At 43.7% G+C, this 18,758-nt stretch overlaps 1 protein-coding gene across 1 annotated transcript; it reads right to left on the bottom strand.

The window, feature by feature from the left end:
- Window positions 1–2,997: 2,997 nt before the first annotated feature.
- On the bottom strand, window positions 2,998–11,183 carry EEF1AKMT1 (EEF1A lysine methyltransferase 1). The gene is made up of 5 exons (XM_088522130.1): window positions 11,164–11,183; window positions 6,983–7,133; window positions 5,993–6,075; window positions 4,659–4,939; window positions 2,998–3,205 (listed from the first exon to the last, which is right to left on the bottom strand). The coding sequence occupies exons 2-5, from the start codon at window positions 7,127–7,129 to the stop codon at window positions 3,078–3,080; spliced, it is 639 nt and encodes a 212-aa protein (XP_088378256.1). The 5' UTR covers window positions 7,130–7,133; window positions 11,164–11,183; the 3' UTR covers window positions 2,998–3,077.
- Between the last annotated feature and the right edge of the window lie 7,575 nt (window positions 11,184–18,758).

The following is an 18,758-nucleotide window of genomic DNA, read 5'->3' as shown; positions in this document are numbered from 1 at the left end:
ACCTTTCCAGAAACACAGCTATTTCCTCAGAAAAAAGTATGACAGAAAGAGTTTAAATCCTATCATCGGTGACGGTGGCCAATGCTACCAGTTGAGCCCAGCTTGTGCAGCTGCCTGAGCTCACAAAGCTTTCAAAGAGGGAAGCCACAGAAAAGAGGCTGCTCTACTGAGGGCATCTGCAAAAATTTACGCGTGCCCTCATTTTCACAGGCACGCATCTTCGTAGGGCCTTTTTCCAAAGCAGCCTGGCCCACGTGTGAGCAGAGCCGGGCATTTCCTTGGTGATAGAACTAGACAGTCCGAGCGCCGCTGGGCTGAACGTCCCGAGGTTTATTTTGCTAAGACAGTGAGCAGCTCTCTGACGAAGCCTCTTCAAGGCTGAGGTGGGGAGCCCAACAACATCTTCAGCAGAAAGCAACAGACAAAATAAATGACCTTAACAGTGAAGCAACCAGACAGGTAAAACTTGCACCTGAAGAGCATGTTTGGTGATAAAGGTGATGAACACAACGCAGTTTACAGCTGCAAAGCAGAGATCTGTTCCAGTACTTACACATTTAACCTTGTTTCGCTTTCATGTTTTGAAACTCCAGTCACATGAAAGCAATGGCTTTGCCTTCTGGAAAGCAGCTTAACTCAGCTGCGTGTCACCAGCAGGCAGTAATTTCAGTGGGAGATTCTGGCTTCCATGGGATGCGTGGCAAGAGTGGTCTCTGGTTTGAAAGGTAGAACAGTACCAAGCACTTGCTTGCAGGACCCCTGTGAAGGCTCCATCTCAACAATTCCTGGGAGTTCTTCTGCTACTGCTCTTTCCTCTTTCCAGCACTACCTGCCACCTTCACACCCTGTATTACGTGGTGCTACCTACTACTGATCACTCTGGTTTCTGCCAGCATGAAAAAAGGCAAGCTCAGCATGATGAAACACAGGGGCACTGCATGGGCAGAGAGACAGAGGAGAAAATAAAACAGATGATTAAAAAGGAAAAGGAAAAAAAAGAAAAGAAAAAAAAGAAAAAGAGGGGTAGCAGACGCCTTAGGAAATGAGATGATCCCCTGGAGAGCAAGAGTGCGTTAGAAAGCTGTTTATGAAGCAGCCTTTAGTTCAGTCCAGACGCCGGGTGAGGGGGGCATGACCCCTGCAGCATCTCTGCCCGCTTGTTTATTCCTCTAAATGGGGGGCATCCACAGCTCTCCAACAGGAGCACTGCCCACAAAGGGACTGCCAGCCCTAACTTGCTAACTAACTTACTAAAATTCTTGTCTCAAAGCTTAATGAGGTTCATCCTCACCACAAAATACATTTCCCAGTATTTCCTTTTTGGAGCCTTCCTTTGCAGATGCAGCATTTCTGTTAGCCTTTTACATAATCCCAATACAAAAATATGGTGTGTAAAGACAAATATTTATGTGTCATACTTATAGCCGATAAAACTGTGGAATGCTTTGGAATTTAGCAGTCTACCCCAAAAAATCAGAGAAACCTGGCTTTAAAAATTCCCGAAGTTCCAAAAATATCTACTATCCCAAATGACTTTTTTTTTTAGTACAGTATCTGTTTTGATTGAAATTGACTGGAAGACAGCCAAAACCGCTTATATAAAACTTAACATTTGTGTATTAGAAACAGAAGTTCATCAAGACACTATGTTATACCTCAGCAGTCTTATAAAATCCAGCCATTTCTAAGATATTACTTTTCTACTTCTCTTGTTCCCATCTGTGGAACAGGAGGCAAAGATAAAAAGGGGATACTTGGGAAAATAAAGGTCTGTTCTTGAAGTTACAAACTTGACATACCCATAAATCATCTTTAACTTGATTTTGAAATCTATTAAAATGCAGGCATTGTATTTACTCAGATCCATTATGAGCCAAGATTTAAAGAATTAACGTGTACAGGCCACAATACGAGAAAAAATATCAAGAACAACTCAGGCTGAAACCACATGAGCGGTTTGAGGCACTAATGCAAGGTTTGCCTTGCCCCGTTTCTTACTTTTCTAGTTAGCACTTACTTTGTGATCTAATGTTGAGGATTCTTAATGAAGATAAATCTCCCTTGAAGAAGGAAAACCTTATTGTGCTTTTTTCAACAAAGCATTGGTTTTACAATAGCTCTGCAGAGCTTAACTCACCTGGTAAATAAAAAATACCCCATTTTAAGACAAAAAGCTCAGGAGGATTCGTTGCTGTAATAAAGAAACACTCCAAAGGAGATGCACTGCATGTCTGCAGAGAGATGCATGGTTACTTACAGCACTTTCTCCTAGTGCATAAACATTCATACACAAGATTACATGAGGACAATTAACAACAAAATATGTTCTACCTTTCAAAAAGAAAGCATGGATTTCTACTGAGGCTTCAGAAAAGGCAGACGACAATAACCACAACTTATTAAAAATGCCAATCTAGCAAACAGTGGGCAGTTCTTCCTATCCTTTCCAACTCTTGGGTAGTTGTAGGGATACCTGAAGCCACGGGAAAGGCCACCCCGGAAGGAGACCTTCATCTTCTTCTAGTTGGTCTTAAAAGAAAATAAGAGCCTGGCAGCTAATGAATCTCAAACAAAACAAACAAAGCCCCCTGACACATTCCGAGCAGATGTGTCTCAACCCTTTTACTAAGGTAGCATCACTGGAGGTTGAAGGAATATTCATACTCATACCTGTCCTCATGCTCCTTCTGCCACCCACTAGCCACCAAGCTACCCGTCTCTGTAAATCACCGCACCACTGTCTGTGAGGCAAGAACCCCTGAGAGGTTGTTTAGCCTCCAAAAAAAGCAGCTAAACCAAACACATTTCCGAGAGGTCACTGATGAGGCCCTGGATGGTCAAAGTACCCATGAGAAATAAACTGAAATGCTCACAGTTCACAGTTATTTAGCAGGTAAAATACAAGCTGCAGTCATTACAAATGCTCACATGTTTAAAAGAAAGGCTGTCACATGGTGTTAATTAGAGTTGGCCCAGAAAAAAAAAAACTCAGAGCCAAATATTAAACACTGAAAAATGCAGAATTCTGTCATTCGAAAGGAACTTGATTGCACACGTTAAAAATCTTCTTATGAAGGTCAGTCTAGTCCAGAGACATAGTTCACATAACATCGAAACTCATTGGCTAAATTGCGAGAGTGTCTTGGAATAAACTTGCACATCTTCACGCCAAGATGCTTTGCTGCCTGCTCCTCCATGACTGCACCTGCAGCAAAAAAAAAAAAAAAAAAAAAAGAGTATTTGATAAGAAAATCAGCAACAGAATGCCTGGAGCTTTTAGAGAGCTCCTCCCAGATACATGCATTTAGCTTAGCTTTTTAAGGAAACAAGGCTCAAAGGAACTGCAGTTTCAGCCCCCTCTAACAACTGAAGCTTTGGGAAATTTTAACTAAATCTGAAAGAGGTCCTGAAGATATTAATGTCCTCAAAGTTTAGTCAGATTAGGCAGACAGTAAAAATCACTGCCCCTTTTAGAGAAAACACAGGAATTTGGACTCCTGTTACATGCCAAAGAAATTACATGGTAGGAGTCATGGGAAATGCAAACAGATTACACGCATTGTACACTTACACAAACCCTACAGTGATATTTACAGCTACACTCTGAGAAATCTCTCCCTTGAGCAATATTTCCAAAACTCTGTAATCTGAGGGACCATGTGCCCATTGCAAGAGAAAAAAAAACTTTCTGTGAACCATCTCGTGTCAGGACTGTTATAACAAGGTGACAAGCTTTATATGTCCAGATACTCTTCTCATTTAGTCTTGACTTTGCAGATCTGTAAAATGTATTTTGTTTTTAAAGATGTTTCTTGAGACACCTTCAGATGTTTGACAGATTACAGTTTATGCAACACCAAGACTGATCCAGTCATTCAAAGCTTTTTAAATTAGTAAGTGCATCTTCAAAGAGCAAGGCCTGCAACTACAGGTGGTAGTTTTCTATTTTCGCAGCTCCCATCATTGGTATTTTATCTCTTTTAATGTCTACTTTAATTTTAATGCCTAAGAACTGATTAAAGTAATCCTCATATATATATAAATTCACATTACAGTTTCCATGTTCACCAGAAAGCAGCAGGTGATATGAATACACTTTTTAAAAGGCATGGTTAAAAGCACTCCATTTTACTGAGCAAGGGCCATTCCAACCTATTTGTCATTCTTTCTACTGTGATTCTAGTTCAGCTTAGGTATTGGTGAGAAGGAAGCAACAGTTTAAATCTTGTAGCTGCTGATTTTTATGAAAAAGGGTATTAAAATAATGTTAGCAATAAACTGCATCTATATGTTTCATAGCAAGACTTCAAGCAACCATCACGATTATAGAAAACATTCACTTTTCAAGAAAAAAATACTTCTGGAAAAGTCATAGGATTATCTTTCAAGTCTTCACAAAAATTAGGGAACACATTGTTCCGTGTGAAAAAGTTATAACGCTAATTTAACAGTTACAATACTCATTTATTCAGGTTAAAGAAAAGTTGAACTAAAGCCCTTCAGTGAAAAGTTTACCCTTTTCAGGAAAAATATTCTTCCTAGAATTAATTATAAATCAGTATTATTGAGGTAGTGTCAGTCTCATTTGAGAAACTGAGTTTCATAAGAACATTCAGATCATCATTAAGCACCTTTCTTCTCCCAGAAGACAAACACACCTGTGCAAAGCAGAATCTTTCCCTTTGTTAAGTATTTGATGGTCTCTGCGGTTTTCTCAAGACACTCCTCAGAGAGATAAGGTGGATCTGCTACTACGATGTCAAAACTGTGCGGCAGGAGGCTTTCAGGTAAGCTCAAAGGATTGTTATAATCATAGAAGACAAATTCTTCCCCATACACAGAAAACCTCCTGTCATATTCGAGTATGCACACGGAAATGGACGGGTCCTCCCGCTCTTTCAGCTTCTGGTACACGCTTGGGGCACTGATGCAGGCAATCCTGAAAAGAGACAACAACTCAGAACGCCAAAAGGTGACAAGCACAGAACTATCCAGAGCAAAGACAATTCCTTAAATTCTCAGGGCAGCTTTGGGTAAATATCTTAAGCATTTGTTCAAAAACTAACTAAGCTGCTTCTTCATTCTAACATATCTTACCGCAATTTTGAGATTCAGATTTTACACAGTAAAAAAAAAAAAAAGCACGCTATTGCAATAGTAATAGGAGAGAGGAAAACAAAGAAAAAAAAGAAAAAATAGATTCTTTCTTCGATAAAGATTTTGATAGGAATTGGCTTGAAAATTCTCCCAGACATATTTTTTCCTAAAGCTGTTTTTAGTCTATTGAAATGATAGAATATGTCTATCAGTTCCATATGCAATTTTGCATGACAGAATCCACAGGCTTGACTCACAACTGGGGCTCTCACAGGTGATCTCATTAGGTCCCTTCTCACTGCTGTAATCTAACATGTTATGACAACCAACCGCAACCGCCTGGTTCGCTTCTCCTTCGGAGAAGCGCAGAGGACTACCAGGGTCGTAACACCTCAAAAATACGTCTCATCACTTCAGTACAACTTTTGTAACTATGTGTGAAGCATTTAGGCCTTTAGCTATCCAACCTCCACACTACACGAAGACTTTAAGTGCAACTATATAGAAAAGCTTATTTCACAGAGAAATTGGAAACTTAAAAATCACTCTTTAAAAAAAGCTGATGTACAGCACTGTGTTGAATGAAAACAGAAAAGAAGTACAGGTCATATTACATGACATTAAAACACTGAAATCAAGGTCCTTAAAAAAAATAAAAAAAGGACTCACATGGCAGCACCTACAAAAGTCAGTGAAACGTTACATGGCAAGAGAGTCTGAACTATTAACTGTATAAATAAATAACGGCAAAGCACGTGCAGCACCAACTACCATGTGCACCACCAACTACATAAGTACCACCACGAAAAATGAATTAAACTTACACTCTCTTTTCATACATTGACTATTTACATAAAGCACAAAATAAATCTACAAAATAATAATTAGAACTTACTTGCCATCTTTTCCAGCTGCTGCAATAGCTTCATTAGCCAGGCAAGATGCAGTTTCCTCACTGTACCAAAACTGGCTCAGTTGCTGAGAAAAATAATAGACAATTATTAACAATGTGAAACCCTCCAAATATGCTGCGCACAGTCAGGTTTTGCTAGGCCGTCTTCGAGAAAACTAAAATCCACAGCAGCCTCTCAGTTAGCAAACTGTAAAGCTGGAAGGGAGGTGATTTTCCTGAAAGTCTCTTTACTTTCCTAATCCAGAATCAGGAAAATCAAGTAATACTGCGTCACTGGCAAGGTTAGCTCAAACCCAAAACGCAGATTCATGGTATTTGGTATTTAGGTATTCTTACATTGAGTTATTTTAGGAGAAGAGAAAGAAAGAACTTGGAAGAGTGACACCATGGACGGAAATAAAGGATAAAAACACCAATTGGAAAAGAAGACCAGAAACAATGTGACAATTGAAAATCTAAAACAACCCACAAACCCAGAATAGTGAATCAAAGATCAGTCAAGCACAAGAAAGAAAAAAACAAAGGAAAAAAAAAAAAGCAGTCATTCACAAAAACAGAGAAAAAATTATAGAAACCATACAATGCGAAAGGAAGGAGAATGATCTTGTTGTATTGTGCTTGTCTCAATTTCAGGGAGAATCTTCACTACTTTTAGATTCCAGACTGGAGTTAAAGTTTCTAGAAGGGATAGATATCTCTGTGGGCAGCTTTATTGCCCCTGTGTAATTTCTGCTGGAGCTCCTCCATACACGCAGAACAGAAAAGTATATCCAGATTTACTAATGCAAACAGCCACACAACTAATAAAAATAATCCTACAATATTATTGCTCATGAATACTGCCAGATTTTGCTGCTCTGCTTTTTTCATCTCATGATCTCTACAAAAGAAACCTGCTAACGGCTGTTCCTCCCCTCTGCGTCACCAGTGGTGACTGGGCTGGGCTTCAGTCATGGAGGTTTAGATTCCTACCCAGTTCTCCTCTATGGAGCCAACAGAGTATTGACTGGATCCCTGGGAGGTCTTCGTGCTCTCTCTTTGCTCTTGCTCCAAATAGAATTCCTGGAGGGCTGCCAGTGCTTGCGATGAAAGCTGGGGAATGTCGTCATCATCATCCATTTTTCTAGATATCAAACAGAAAAAAAAAAAAAAGAATTGTGAAAGCCAGAAAGCATTCAATACCAGCCTATTCTCCTACAGTAAAATAGCACCCATGGACACTGGGGGTTAGTTTAATACCTGAGCAGGAAGAGCTCTTTCCACGTTCAAAATGCATAAAATTGTGTATCAAAATATGTAGACTGTTTTGGAATGAACATCACCTCACTTGAACTCCCTTAGTGCAAAATACTCCTCTGAATGCTTGAAATGGTCTATAAAGTAAACAGAAGTGGACAAGAAGTTGTTTAAGGAGATCCTTTTGTAAGATAAGATGACTTGACAGAGAATCTGTGTTTTTCATGGATGAGAATTGGCCATAACTAACACCAAGCAGACACGGCGCACACTAAGGGAAGAGAGCAGCCACTTGCACACACAGCACGAACTGAGTTACGCTTCATGGTGTCACTTACCCCTGGGGCTCCCCGGCAGCTGAACAGCAGCCGAGCAGAAAGTGGGAGCGACCGAGCTCGTCCCAGGGGAGGGACAGTGCCACCTCGTGGAACACAATGGATGCACAAGAAATGAAACCCAAGAAAACTACTGGAGAAAACCAGGCAAAGGGTTTTCTTTCAAGAAACACTTTCTTTTGGCACTTGATCTAAGAATTACTACACAGCCAGGGCCTTTAAAAGAGCTTAAGAGAGTAAAAGGGCAATTACTGGGAGCACAGGAACTGTGCAGTCCTGTATAGAATCATAGAATAGAATCATAAAATGCTTAGGGTTGGAAGGGACCTCTAGAGATCATCTAGTCCAACCCCCCTGCACACGCAGGGTCACCTAGAGCACGTGGCACAGGACTGCATCCATAGGGTTTTGAGGATCTCCAGAGAAGGAGACTCCACAACCTCTTTGGGCAGCCTGTTCCAGGGCTCCGTCACCCTCACAGTTCCTGTGGAACTTTTGGTGCTTCAGTTTGTGGCCATTACCTCTAGTTCTGTCAGTGGCCACCACTGAAAAGAGGCCAGCGCCATCCTCCTCACTGCCTCCCTTGAGGTACTTATAGACACTGATCGGATCCCCTCTCAGCCTTCTCTTCTCCAGGCTGAACAGGCCCAGCTCCCTCAGCCTCTCCTCATAGGGCAGATGTTCCAGGCCCCTGATCATCCTTGTAGCCCTGCGCTGGACTCTCTCCAGCAGCTCCACATCCCTCTTGTACTGTGGAGCCAAGAACTGGACACAATACTCCAGATGTGGCCTCACCAGGGCTGAGTAGAGGGGCAGGATCACCTCCCTCGACCTGCTGGAGACGCTCTTCTTAATGCACCCCAGGATCCCATTGGCCTTCTTGGCCACGAGGGCACACTGCTGCCTCATGGTCAACTTGTCGTCCACCATGACACCCAGGTCCCTCTCTGCAGAGCTGCTCTCCAGAAGGTCAGTCCCCAGCCTGTACTGGTATCTGGGGTTATTCCTCCCCAGGTGCAGGGCCTTGCACTTGGCCTTGTTGAATTTCATGAGGTTTTTCACCGCCCAGTTGTCCAGTCTGTCCAGGTCCCTCTGGATGGCAGCGCAGCCCTCTGGGGTATCAGCTACTCCTCCCAGTTTGGTATCATCAGCAAACTTGCTGAGGGAGCACTCTGTGCCTTCATCCAGGTCATTGATGAATAAATTGAACAGGACTGGACCAAGGACTGACCCCTGGGGAACCCCGCTAGCTACAGGCCTCCAACTAGACTCTGCACCGCTGATCACCACCCTCTGAGCTCTGCCATCCAGCCAGTTCCTAATCCACCTCACTGTCATACTGCATGCGCATGTCATACTGCACTCTGCAGCTCGCACAGGGCACACAGGACGAGGACATGGAGGTGACCAAAGGCTCCCCAGCCCTTCCCTGCACGCAGCTACCTTGGCCCCTACAGCCGCCAAGCCACCCCATTAAATGCCATCAGTACAGAGCAGAATGTCTCCAAGGAGCACAGAGAAGGAGGCATCTCAGTGTACTCCTCACGGAGGCGCACGCTGCTCTTGTGGAGCTGCTCCCAGCAGATCTCTCTGCAGGCCCCGGCTGCCAGCCCCATCAGTCAGGCAGCGTCTCACCTGCTGCCTCCTGGCCCCCCTGCAAAACCTAAAAATGCTGTTTGGTAAACGCGTCAGCGGAGGAACACGCCGCTGTGCTGCTCTTGTTCACTCTTTCACAGTCCACTAAAGAGGTCACCTTACTGTAATAAAATGCCCCCTAGCTGGAGAGGGGAAAGACTGGCCAAGAAACACTGGTGCCACTGGAAAGCCACTCTGCCAGCCTCTGAGGGAGTGAGGGACGGACAGCACCAGTCCCTTGGATCTTTCACCAGCATGACAAAGGGCACATATGCAACTTCAGAAAGGATTTTATTCTACAGCAACTTGAATCTAAGGACAAATCGCACAAAACTTTGAGCAAAACATAACTCTGATCTCCCCAAGCCATGCAAAACGGCATCTGAGACACAGCTCATCACCTATGATGTGTGCAACACAGACCAGGGAAGGCAGGACTGTGGCACCCCTCCCTGCGGAAAGGCACCCGGCTGCGCCCCAGGAGGTGGCTGGAGACAAGGTCTCCATCAGAGGGACTGGATAGCGAGGAGAAGGGTTCACACGCGCCCCGCTGCCCCCAGGACAGGCTTCGCTGCACTCCCTTCCAGCTCCAGCTATTTCACACGTGCACGGACCTCAGCCCCAGGTCCCCAAAGAACGTGAAGGGTGGATGAAAGGGAAGGCTGAACCACAGACCTGGGCTTCTGGTTCACACTTTGTGAGCCACAAGCAGCTCCCCTGTCGCAGGTCTGAGGGGGATTCCATTTCAAGACTAAATCTGGACAGATTTTTATTGACGTCCATAGCAAATGGTTCATAAAAAAGCTGCATTAGAGTCATTCAAGGGCCAACAGAGACCAGTCTCTTGCCTCTAAAATAAGTCAAAGCAGAAGCCTCAGAGAGAGTCACAAGAGGCAAGCGTGTGGGTGCTTCCTCAGTATATATTCCCCGACTTTAACCATTTTTGACTGGGGAGATATTTCTGAACTTAAACTCATTATTTTGTGAATTTAGTTCTTTTCCGAACACTTTTTTCAGCCTCATTTAAATTCACATGAAGATGTTCTTAAGATTGACGGTGTTCCCTAATATAGCCTTCGAGCTTACGAAGAGCTTCTTGCCGTGAACGCGGCTACCACTTTGGTTTGACGGGGAGCTCGATCCCTTGCCCGCTCTCCCGCTGCTGTTTGGGCTGTCACAGACACTGAACCTGACCCCCTTCCCCACTCTGCAATCTCTTTTCCGTATGGAAGAGTCTTAACCCACCCCATTTAACCCATTTACTGTTTTACAAGTATCTTACCATATAGCTCATCCTCACTGCCCTTTTTGAAGGCAACTGCAGCTGCACATGATATTTAAGCTATAGGTGACCACAGATTTATACTGTGGCTTGGTGGTTTTTTTCCTGGGACATTCATTCCTTTCCTGCAAATATCTAATATTTGACATGCTTTTTAACTGCCACCGAGAACCAATTGTTTCATCTAATGATATACCTTACTTCCAAATTCTCATGCGTGAGCATGAATGCTCTTGCATGAAGAATATAACTATATAGAATTTAATGCGAAACTTCAGAGTATCTGCCAAGATCAGCACACACAGAACAAACCTACACACCAGATCCAGTCCCTACAGCAAAACAAAAAGTGGGGGAAAACAAAAAAAGAACAAAACAAAACAAACACCAAAATACGGAGGACCTACAGAAGGCTCAAACAGGGCAGGGAGGCATCACAAGACCAGAACAGCTTCGGAAGGGGAATGAACGAAGAAGCAACCGAAAGGCCCTGCGCCCTCGCCGCCGCTCCCCCCGCTCCGCTCCCCCTTTCGCACCCTCCTCGGCCGCGCAGGCCGTTTCGTTCCCCCTCCCCGCCCGGCCGCGGGGCGCTAACCGCCGCTAACGGCCGCTAACGGCCGCAGCCACGTCACCCCCGAGCCCACGTGCCGCCTCACCGCACCCACCGGCGGCCGGATCCCTCCGCACCCCCCTCCCCACCTCCCGCGGCCCCACCCCCCGCGGCGCTGCCGGCCAATCAGCGCGCCCCGATGCGCGCGAGTCCGGCCGGGGCGGGGCTAGCGCTTCGCGCCGGTGCGAGGTGCCAGAAGCTGCTCCGCCATTGGCTGGAAGGCGGCGGCCGCCGTTGCCATGGCCACGGGCGGATCTCGTCATGGCGGGCGGAAGTGCCATGGCGGCGGAGGGGGGTGTCGAGGCCCCACACAAAACCCTTCCAGTTCCCCTCCGCTGTTAAAGTGTCCCGACGCTCTTTTAAGATTTCTGGTTATTTCAAATGCCTTTCCAGAGCTCTGTTTCTTGCAGACTAGCAGGATTCAAGTTTAATTGTAGGCTTGCAAGGATAGTAGCTTTTACTGGTCTATTCCCTGTTTGAATTAACTTCCTGGCTACCTCTTTCTCATTTTGTGAAGGTACCATGTGCTTTTATGGCACTTCTGCTAGTCTGTTGCCTGAAAACAAACAAAACACTTCATAACTTGATTTTTTTTAGTTACTATTCCTTCCTTGTAAAATAAAGCCTTGCTGTAATAGTTCATATAAACTTTTATTACATATCTTTAACTGAGTCATCTTTAAATAACCTTGTAGCAGCTGGCCCAAGGGGTGTTACCAAATTAACCTGGCACCGGCATCTCCTGCTGCTGCACAGCTCCAGACGCTCCCACTAGCGAGGGGAACCTGCTGGGATCCCTTCCTTGCGCCCCTCCAAACCTCATCATTTGTGGCACTTCACTGCTTATGGCTGACTTAGAAAGTCACCTGCACCTGTGTCTACTCGTGTTACCACTGCTGAGGAAAATTAAACCCCGAAGTGCCCAAATCCCCCTTTCTTTGTGTTGCTGCATGAGTTACCCAACATCCGCACAGTATTACCAAGTGCTGTTAAGAAGTCCAGATAAGGGGCACTTGTGCTATCTAAAGTAATTTACCTATTTAATTATAAGGATTTAATACAAATTTGTAAAAGATTTTAGGTGGAAGATGTTATCTAAGACTGAAGAATAAGAGGGTAAAGGAGATGGGGCAGATACATAATTTCATAAAGTTCCAGATTCCCTGGGCAGTTGTCCCTCCTACGCCTAAGGATCCCCTTTCCTTACTAAAAGGGTTGCCGAGACCACACAGTTAAGCGCAGGTGCAGGCGGCTGGGGAGGGGCATGGGGGCAACAATATTTAGGTTATTATAACACGTTCCGCATTATTTGGCAGCAAGTTTACAGTTCAAGACTTGTCTCAAATCTGAGTTACAAGATGGCCTTGGAAGGGAAGATGGCCCTTTAGAAGGAAAATGGGTTGTCTTGAAACGTGACTTCTTTGTCGGAGAGAGGAAAGACAAAGCACAGAGATGGGAAGACCTGCAGAGTGCTCCCTGAAGGAAATTTCTTATGAATGGTCAGGTTTTCCTGTTTTCCAATCCTTTTGATCCTTTTTTTTTTTTTTTGGTTTACTGAGTCCTCTTGCAAAAGGACAAGCCATAGCCCTATGAAAGTGTATACAGTGTAAAAATGGTTACATTTTTAACTTTGCTAAAAAAAAAAAAATCAGTTTTAGAATCTTTGCTGTTGCCATTGTGTATATCTAAAAATTTATTAAGAGCTTCCTTCTCTCCCCCTTTCCTCCCGTTCTTGAGACAATTTTAGGCCTGCCAGGCCAACTGCACTTTCGCTTGGAATACAGCCAAGGCTGCAACGCGTCGCATTACAAGGACCAAGTCTAGCGAATGTCAACATGATCCCACTTCTGAATCAAGATGGAAAGTAACATAAAATGAAGTATTGTATTTGCAGAGCAACCTGTAATATCTCATCTGTGTAAGGGAAAACTCGACATGCTTTTTCTTACAATCCAGAGTAAAACACCCGCCAGGGCCCATCCAGGCAGTGAGGTGGGCCACGGGCATCACGGCTTCCCTGAGAGCTGAGGTTGCGCCACAGCGCTCATCGCCAGGCCGCCTTTTAGTGCGTTTCAGCCACGTCTCAGACCCAAATTCAGGCTCCAAATTCAAGTAGAGCAGTAGTTAACCAGGCCAGGGATGCCCAACTCCTTCCCTACTGGAGCTACAAACTGCTTAAGAAATCCCAAGGAAGAGAGTTTTTATCATTCCTCCCCGCTCTGTTGTCAGCCTTCGTGGGCCCTTTGCAGGCATTGCAGAGACCACAGAAAGGTCTATGAGACTCCAGCTTGGAAAATGCTCTCCTTAACTGGGGAAAACCCATGGCATTTACATTCTGGATGGGTTTTACAGGTCATTTTTGAAAAAAACGAGCGAAGTTGCCAGTACCCACTGCACTGCACTGCTGGCCACACTCTACCCCGGCCATACCATACCACAGCCATACCATATACCACATACCGCCGTCTCTCCAACCCAAGGGAATTCTTTGGCCAGAGCCTTCTTGTGCTCCATTTTGTCCACCCCCCACTCCCCGAACAAAGATGTAGTCACTCTGCCATCACAAGAACCAGGAAGGAAAATATATAAAATATATTTAGCAAAACCAGTAAAATTAAAGTGGAACAGAAAATGCAAAAAGTAGCAAACATTATGTACAGCAGCAGATTTTTTTTTTTTTAACAATTTTTCCTATAGATACTTCTGCACTCATTTCACACACTCTTTTTAAGGAGGAGGAAGAAAACAGAAATAGGCTAGTGTTAAGAAAGAAAACAATATTTCCCCAACAGCAAATGGGATTTATCATTGTTTTTGCTCTTGAAACTCCAATTCACACAATAGATACATCTGAGAACCATAAGAAGAGGAAAAAATTTTCTCAGTCCCCAGAATCAAATGACACTGTCCTCCTTTTACAGATTATATTGGTATTTTAAATACAGTTACACTCGCAGGATCTAGCCATTATCTGGCTTTCTTAAAGGATGTAGTAACATACATTTTAACTAAGATACAAAACAAGTGTCTAATTTTTCCAGCTTTCCTGAGGCTGAGTGAATTGTTTAAATACATGTGCGCTTATCAAAATCCAAGTTACAGTACATTTTTTAACAGTAGTTGTTAAGAAATCATGAAAGTGCATAACAGCCTAAGAGCAGGCAAAAGTACTTGAGAAGAACAGTCTTTCCTTAAAGTGGCAGGAGAACATGGACCTTCCCGGAGCAGCGCCCGGCGTGCGAGAGGACCTCCGGGATCTTCCTGGAGGTCTCGAAGTGGTGGGGTTTTGGTTTTGATTTCCCTCCCCCAGAGTAACAGACATCATTTGAATGAACAGAAGACCACGAAAGTAGTGGTGCACTACTAAAATAAAGGAAATATCCTGGCAGCTTTTTAAACCAGTAGATGCAAATGATGCTTTCAAATCAACACCTCCAAGGGAATCTAGCGGTGATTCTCATACACGGCGTCAGGGTGGGAGTGATCCGAATTCACCAGGGCCCTGGGCTGCCTGGCCCAAAGCGCCGAGTTACAGCAAAGGAAACCCCTGCACCTCCGTGCGAGCCCCAGGGGCGCCCCGGAGCTCTGGCACGCGGGACTGCTCCCGTCCCCAGCCGGCGAGGGACACACAGCGTGGGGAGATCCCCCCGGGACTCCAATGCCCGTGGAGAATGAACACGGACAAGGGACGCGGGAGCCACAGCAGGTGACGCCCACGGTGCAGAAGGTGGAACTTTGTCTGGCTTTGTCTGTCCAGCTTCTACCTACATAAAGATTTAATTCATTTAGTTCATGAAACTTACACTGGAATCATCAAATTTCGTCTCCAAAATAGCACTCTCTTTCCCTACTAAAAGTGTTGAATAAATTATAGAATTTACTAATCCCACTAAGATTACGCTGGTTGACAAATTCTGCAATGACACTTGTATTAAAGTTTCTTTTTCTTCCTACAGATCAGCTTGATTTTTGCATATGGTTTTTACTTTCTTCTCCTCCTTCCCTCTCCCCATTCATTTAAGGTCTCCTCCTTGTTGGCCAACAGTGCCAAATTCCACTTGGAGGGTTAAGATCTCCTACTTTCTTGCTTATTAAGTGGCAAATGGTGAAGAAGAAAAAAAACTAAGTCTGTAATGTAAAACTGAAGCAAATGTAAGTTTCATAAAGGCAAAAATGAGCTTTTTTTTTTTTGCATACACTTAAACAAGCAGATGCAGATAAAGGCTTTGTACCCAAGTCATTCAAGTTTATTCCAGACCTCGGATTTACGGTAAAGCAAAATAATTCAATTTTCTACATCAAGGGGTCTCTTGGATACGCTGCCGTTTTTCATTTTGCCAGCTGTTTTCAGGGATTTGCTCTTTAATTAATCTTAAATGTTCTGTCCTTCATCAAAATGCTCACTGAACTAAATCAGGCCAATATTTTATATTTCTTCAATAATTTTACTTCTGTAACCAATAAAATTCAAGCAATACATAAAACCAAGATACGTAGCAAGCTGTCACCATCATAGTCGTAGTGTAGTTTTACTTTCAGGATTTGTGAGGGTGTTTTTTTTAAGAAAATTTGAATATGTCAAGGGGAAAGAGCACAAACAGCTGCTGTTCACCCAAATGCAATTACATTATCACACATTAAGAACTGCTGCCAGGAACTGACTCTCCGAAATGCACACATTACCATAGTCCACTGCTGCCTATAACGTGCAGGGGAACACACTGCAAGCCTGGAGAAGACTCCCAGGCCGGGTATCACAACGAAGTATCTAGAATAAATCTACACAACCAATTCAAGTCCCAGTGATTTGTGGTTTTTTTTCCGGGTGTACAAACATCACCTACAACAGCAAGCAGGAAAGTCTCCATTAAGCTTTTTTGTTTGTATCTTTTCAGGATAGGAATAATATGTAGCCTCATTACATATTCATTAATAGCCACTATTGGAAATTTAAATATGTTTTATTTTATCCCAGTGTGAGATACTCCTGCCGCACACCTATTCACTTTTTTTTTTTTTTTTTTTTTTTTGCTATTGATGGAAAAACTCATACTCTAAGTGCTGATGTAAATCTCAAGTTACCCAGTTAATTTCAGCTGAATTACTGCTGGTTTATGGTAGCAAAAGAGCACAATGTTTAGCTTGAGGTTTCATAATGCCCATATTTTTGTCTCTGCTTTAAGGTGGAAGCCATAACAAATGCTATTTCAGGGATTCAACAGGTGAGAATTTAGAGAAATAATACTAAACAAGAATACGCACACATCACACATGGCCAAAACAAAAAAATAAGTCTTTAGTGAAAACAATTTTATCCGCCTCCTGCTTATCGATTTTAGAAATACAGAAAATATTGATTGCAAATTTGAAAATTCAGTTGTGATAAGGCTCAATTATACAGCCATTTCCCAACAAATTGTGAAATATTTCTATGCAACTTCATATTTCAACTGCACAAGTAAAACAATACTTGAAATAAAGTAGCACTTTAATCCCTGCCTTTTTATGCTTATTGTTTATAACCTCAAAATAGTACTGAATTATACATTTAAAATATTTACATACTTGGCAGCAGTACCAGCATTTATTGCCTTAAAACTGCAAGCTCACTGCAAGGAGATTCCTTGGTCTGCACAAAGGGAACAAATAAAAGTGGATTTTATTTCTCCTAATTATAAAATCTAGTCTAACTCAATGGGACATTGGATGCATGGAAGAAGGCTAGTGGAAGGTATTTGATTTCAAACACCAACCTGCCACGGACGCGGCAGGGACCTCAACGGGTAGTACCTTCTGGGTGCGCTTGGAAGGGTCTTCCCAATCTCTTGCCAGAAGGGTGAAGATGGCATGGCCCGTGAAAGGGAGAAACAGCAAAGCAGACGTCGTTTTCCAGGAGAAGACCAGGTGCATCCTGGTTCTCCACGGCTAGGGCACCACTGCCTAACAGTAAAGAAAAGAGTTTGCTTGAGAGCAGAGAGCTCACGGCTCCGGAGCAAATCGTGCTTCACGACTCGCCTCATGGTTGGCGCTGTGAAGTGCTAATCTGGTACAAAGCAAAGAGGGGCTTCACCTTCTACTAAATTAAGGTAATTAAGGTAAGGGTAGGCCGAGGAGGGAAACCCCAGTTCTCTACACTTGAGCCGTGTCCGCAGGCCCCGGCTCTACAGAGCCGGCCTGGTGCGCGTGGGGCAGGCGGGAGCAGCGAGCGGGGCCCGGTGTCGGCAGCGGCGCCGCCACCACAGTGGAGGCCCCGCAGGGAGGAAGCGGAGCACAGGCCACAAAACACCTTTTTACCCGGCTGTAATTGAACCCCCTACGCGTGACAGCGAGTTCTGCTGTCCCGCTGTGCGCGAGCCCCGGGGAGGACTGCGCTCCCGCTGCACCTGACACCTCTGAAAACCTTCTGTCTGCATTGCAGTAAATCTTACACCTTACAAGAACTAAAATTAAAATATTTAATATTTACAGAGCATTTCAGATCCTCAAATGCATTTATAGGCATAAACTAATCCTCACAACAGCCCTGTGAGGTAGGTAGGTATTGTCGCTATATATTTTATTTTTTTATTTTTTATTTTTGTAACAAAGACAGGTTCAGCGACTTGCCAATGGCCACGGTGGACCCAGTGGAAAATGTGATACAAAATTAGAGGAGACTGGCTCCTACTCCTGCACTTATATTCATAAACTACGTCCATAAAAAACACCCTTTATGTAATTATTTACCTGAAACGGAAGTGAAGGTGTTCTATAATAGAAACATGACATTTGTTTTTCTCAATGGTTTCACAGATCACTGAAAGCAGAATTTGCATTACCTTTCCCAGCATTAGATTATAAATGGACAATTGATTTTTCTGTGCAAGCTCATTTTCTACAACTACATGGCTTAAATAAAACGGGACTTTATCCAAGGGCTTTAGTAAGTGCTGTGCACTATCAAGGAGATGACCCAGATTCAAATCCCTCTCTTTCAACTAGTAGGATTTGGGCATGCCAAGAAAACGAGTTTCTCATTCCTGAGGAAAACAGTGAGCCCTTTATCACTAGCCAGTGAAACACCAAGTTTTGGGCAAGAAGAAGTAGCAGATCCTGATGGCAGTCAGTGAAGATGATTAAGGCATAACGCGAGTCAAAGTGGAAGTCTGATACAGCCTGGGCACATGGCCCTGCACTACGCAGGCCTGGAATTCATGATCCAGCTAGACAGTCAGGTTTGCCAGCATCAGAATAAATAGGTTGAGCCACAGAAAATTACCAGGCTAGCATGTGAAATAGCTATTGCCAGAGGGTAAGGGCTGGAGGAAGGGGAAATAAACTACTTGATTTCTTGAATGAAAACATCGAGGCAATAATCTATTTTAGCAAGGAAGTTTTGCGTCTAGACAAATATATTTATTACAGCTGTATTGTGCAGCATTTATATTTCTGAATAGCATGTGTTTTTTGGAAAAAAAAACACATGCATTTTTAAAACCATTATTCACTTTGCACAGTGAATGGAAAATCAATGCAGTGATGCTACAAAATTTCAAAACAGTTTCTAAATCCACTGAAAATGGTCTATGGATCTTTCTTATGGACTTGGATGAGCTTCGCATCTAGATCTACAGCAGCTGGATGTGCAGAAGGTCACCAAAGGATGGAGGG

Source organism: Tinamus guttatus, unplaced genomic scaffold, assembly GCF_059628265.1.
Source record: "Tinamus guttatus ecotype Peru unplaced genomic scaffold, ASM5962826v1 Tinamus_guttatus_pri_ptg000150l, whole genome shotgun sequence".
In the NCBI taxonomy this organism is placed as follows: Eukaryota; Metazoa; Chordata; class Aves; order Tinamiformes; family Tinamidae; genus Tinamus; species Tinamus guttatus.
The sequence above is the reverse complement of the archived record's forward strand: the minus strand, read 5'-3'. Positions and strand labels throughout refer to the sequence as shown.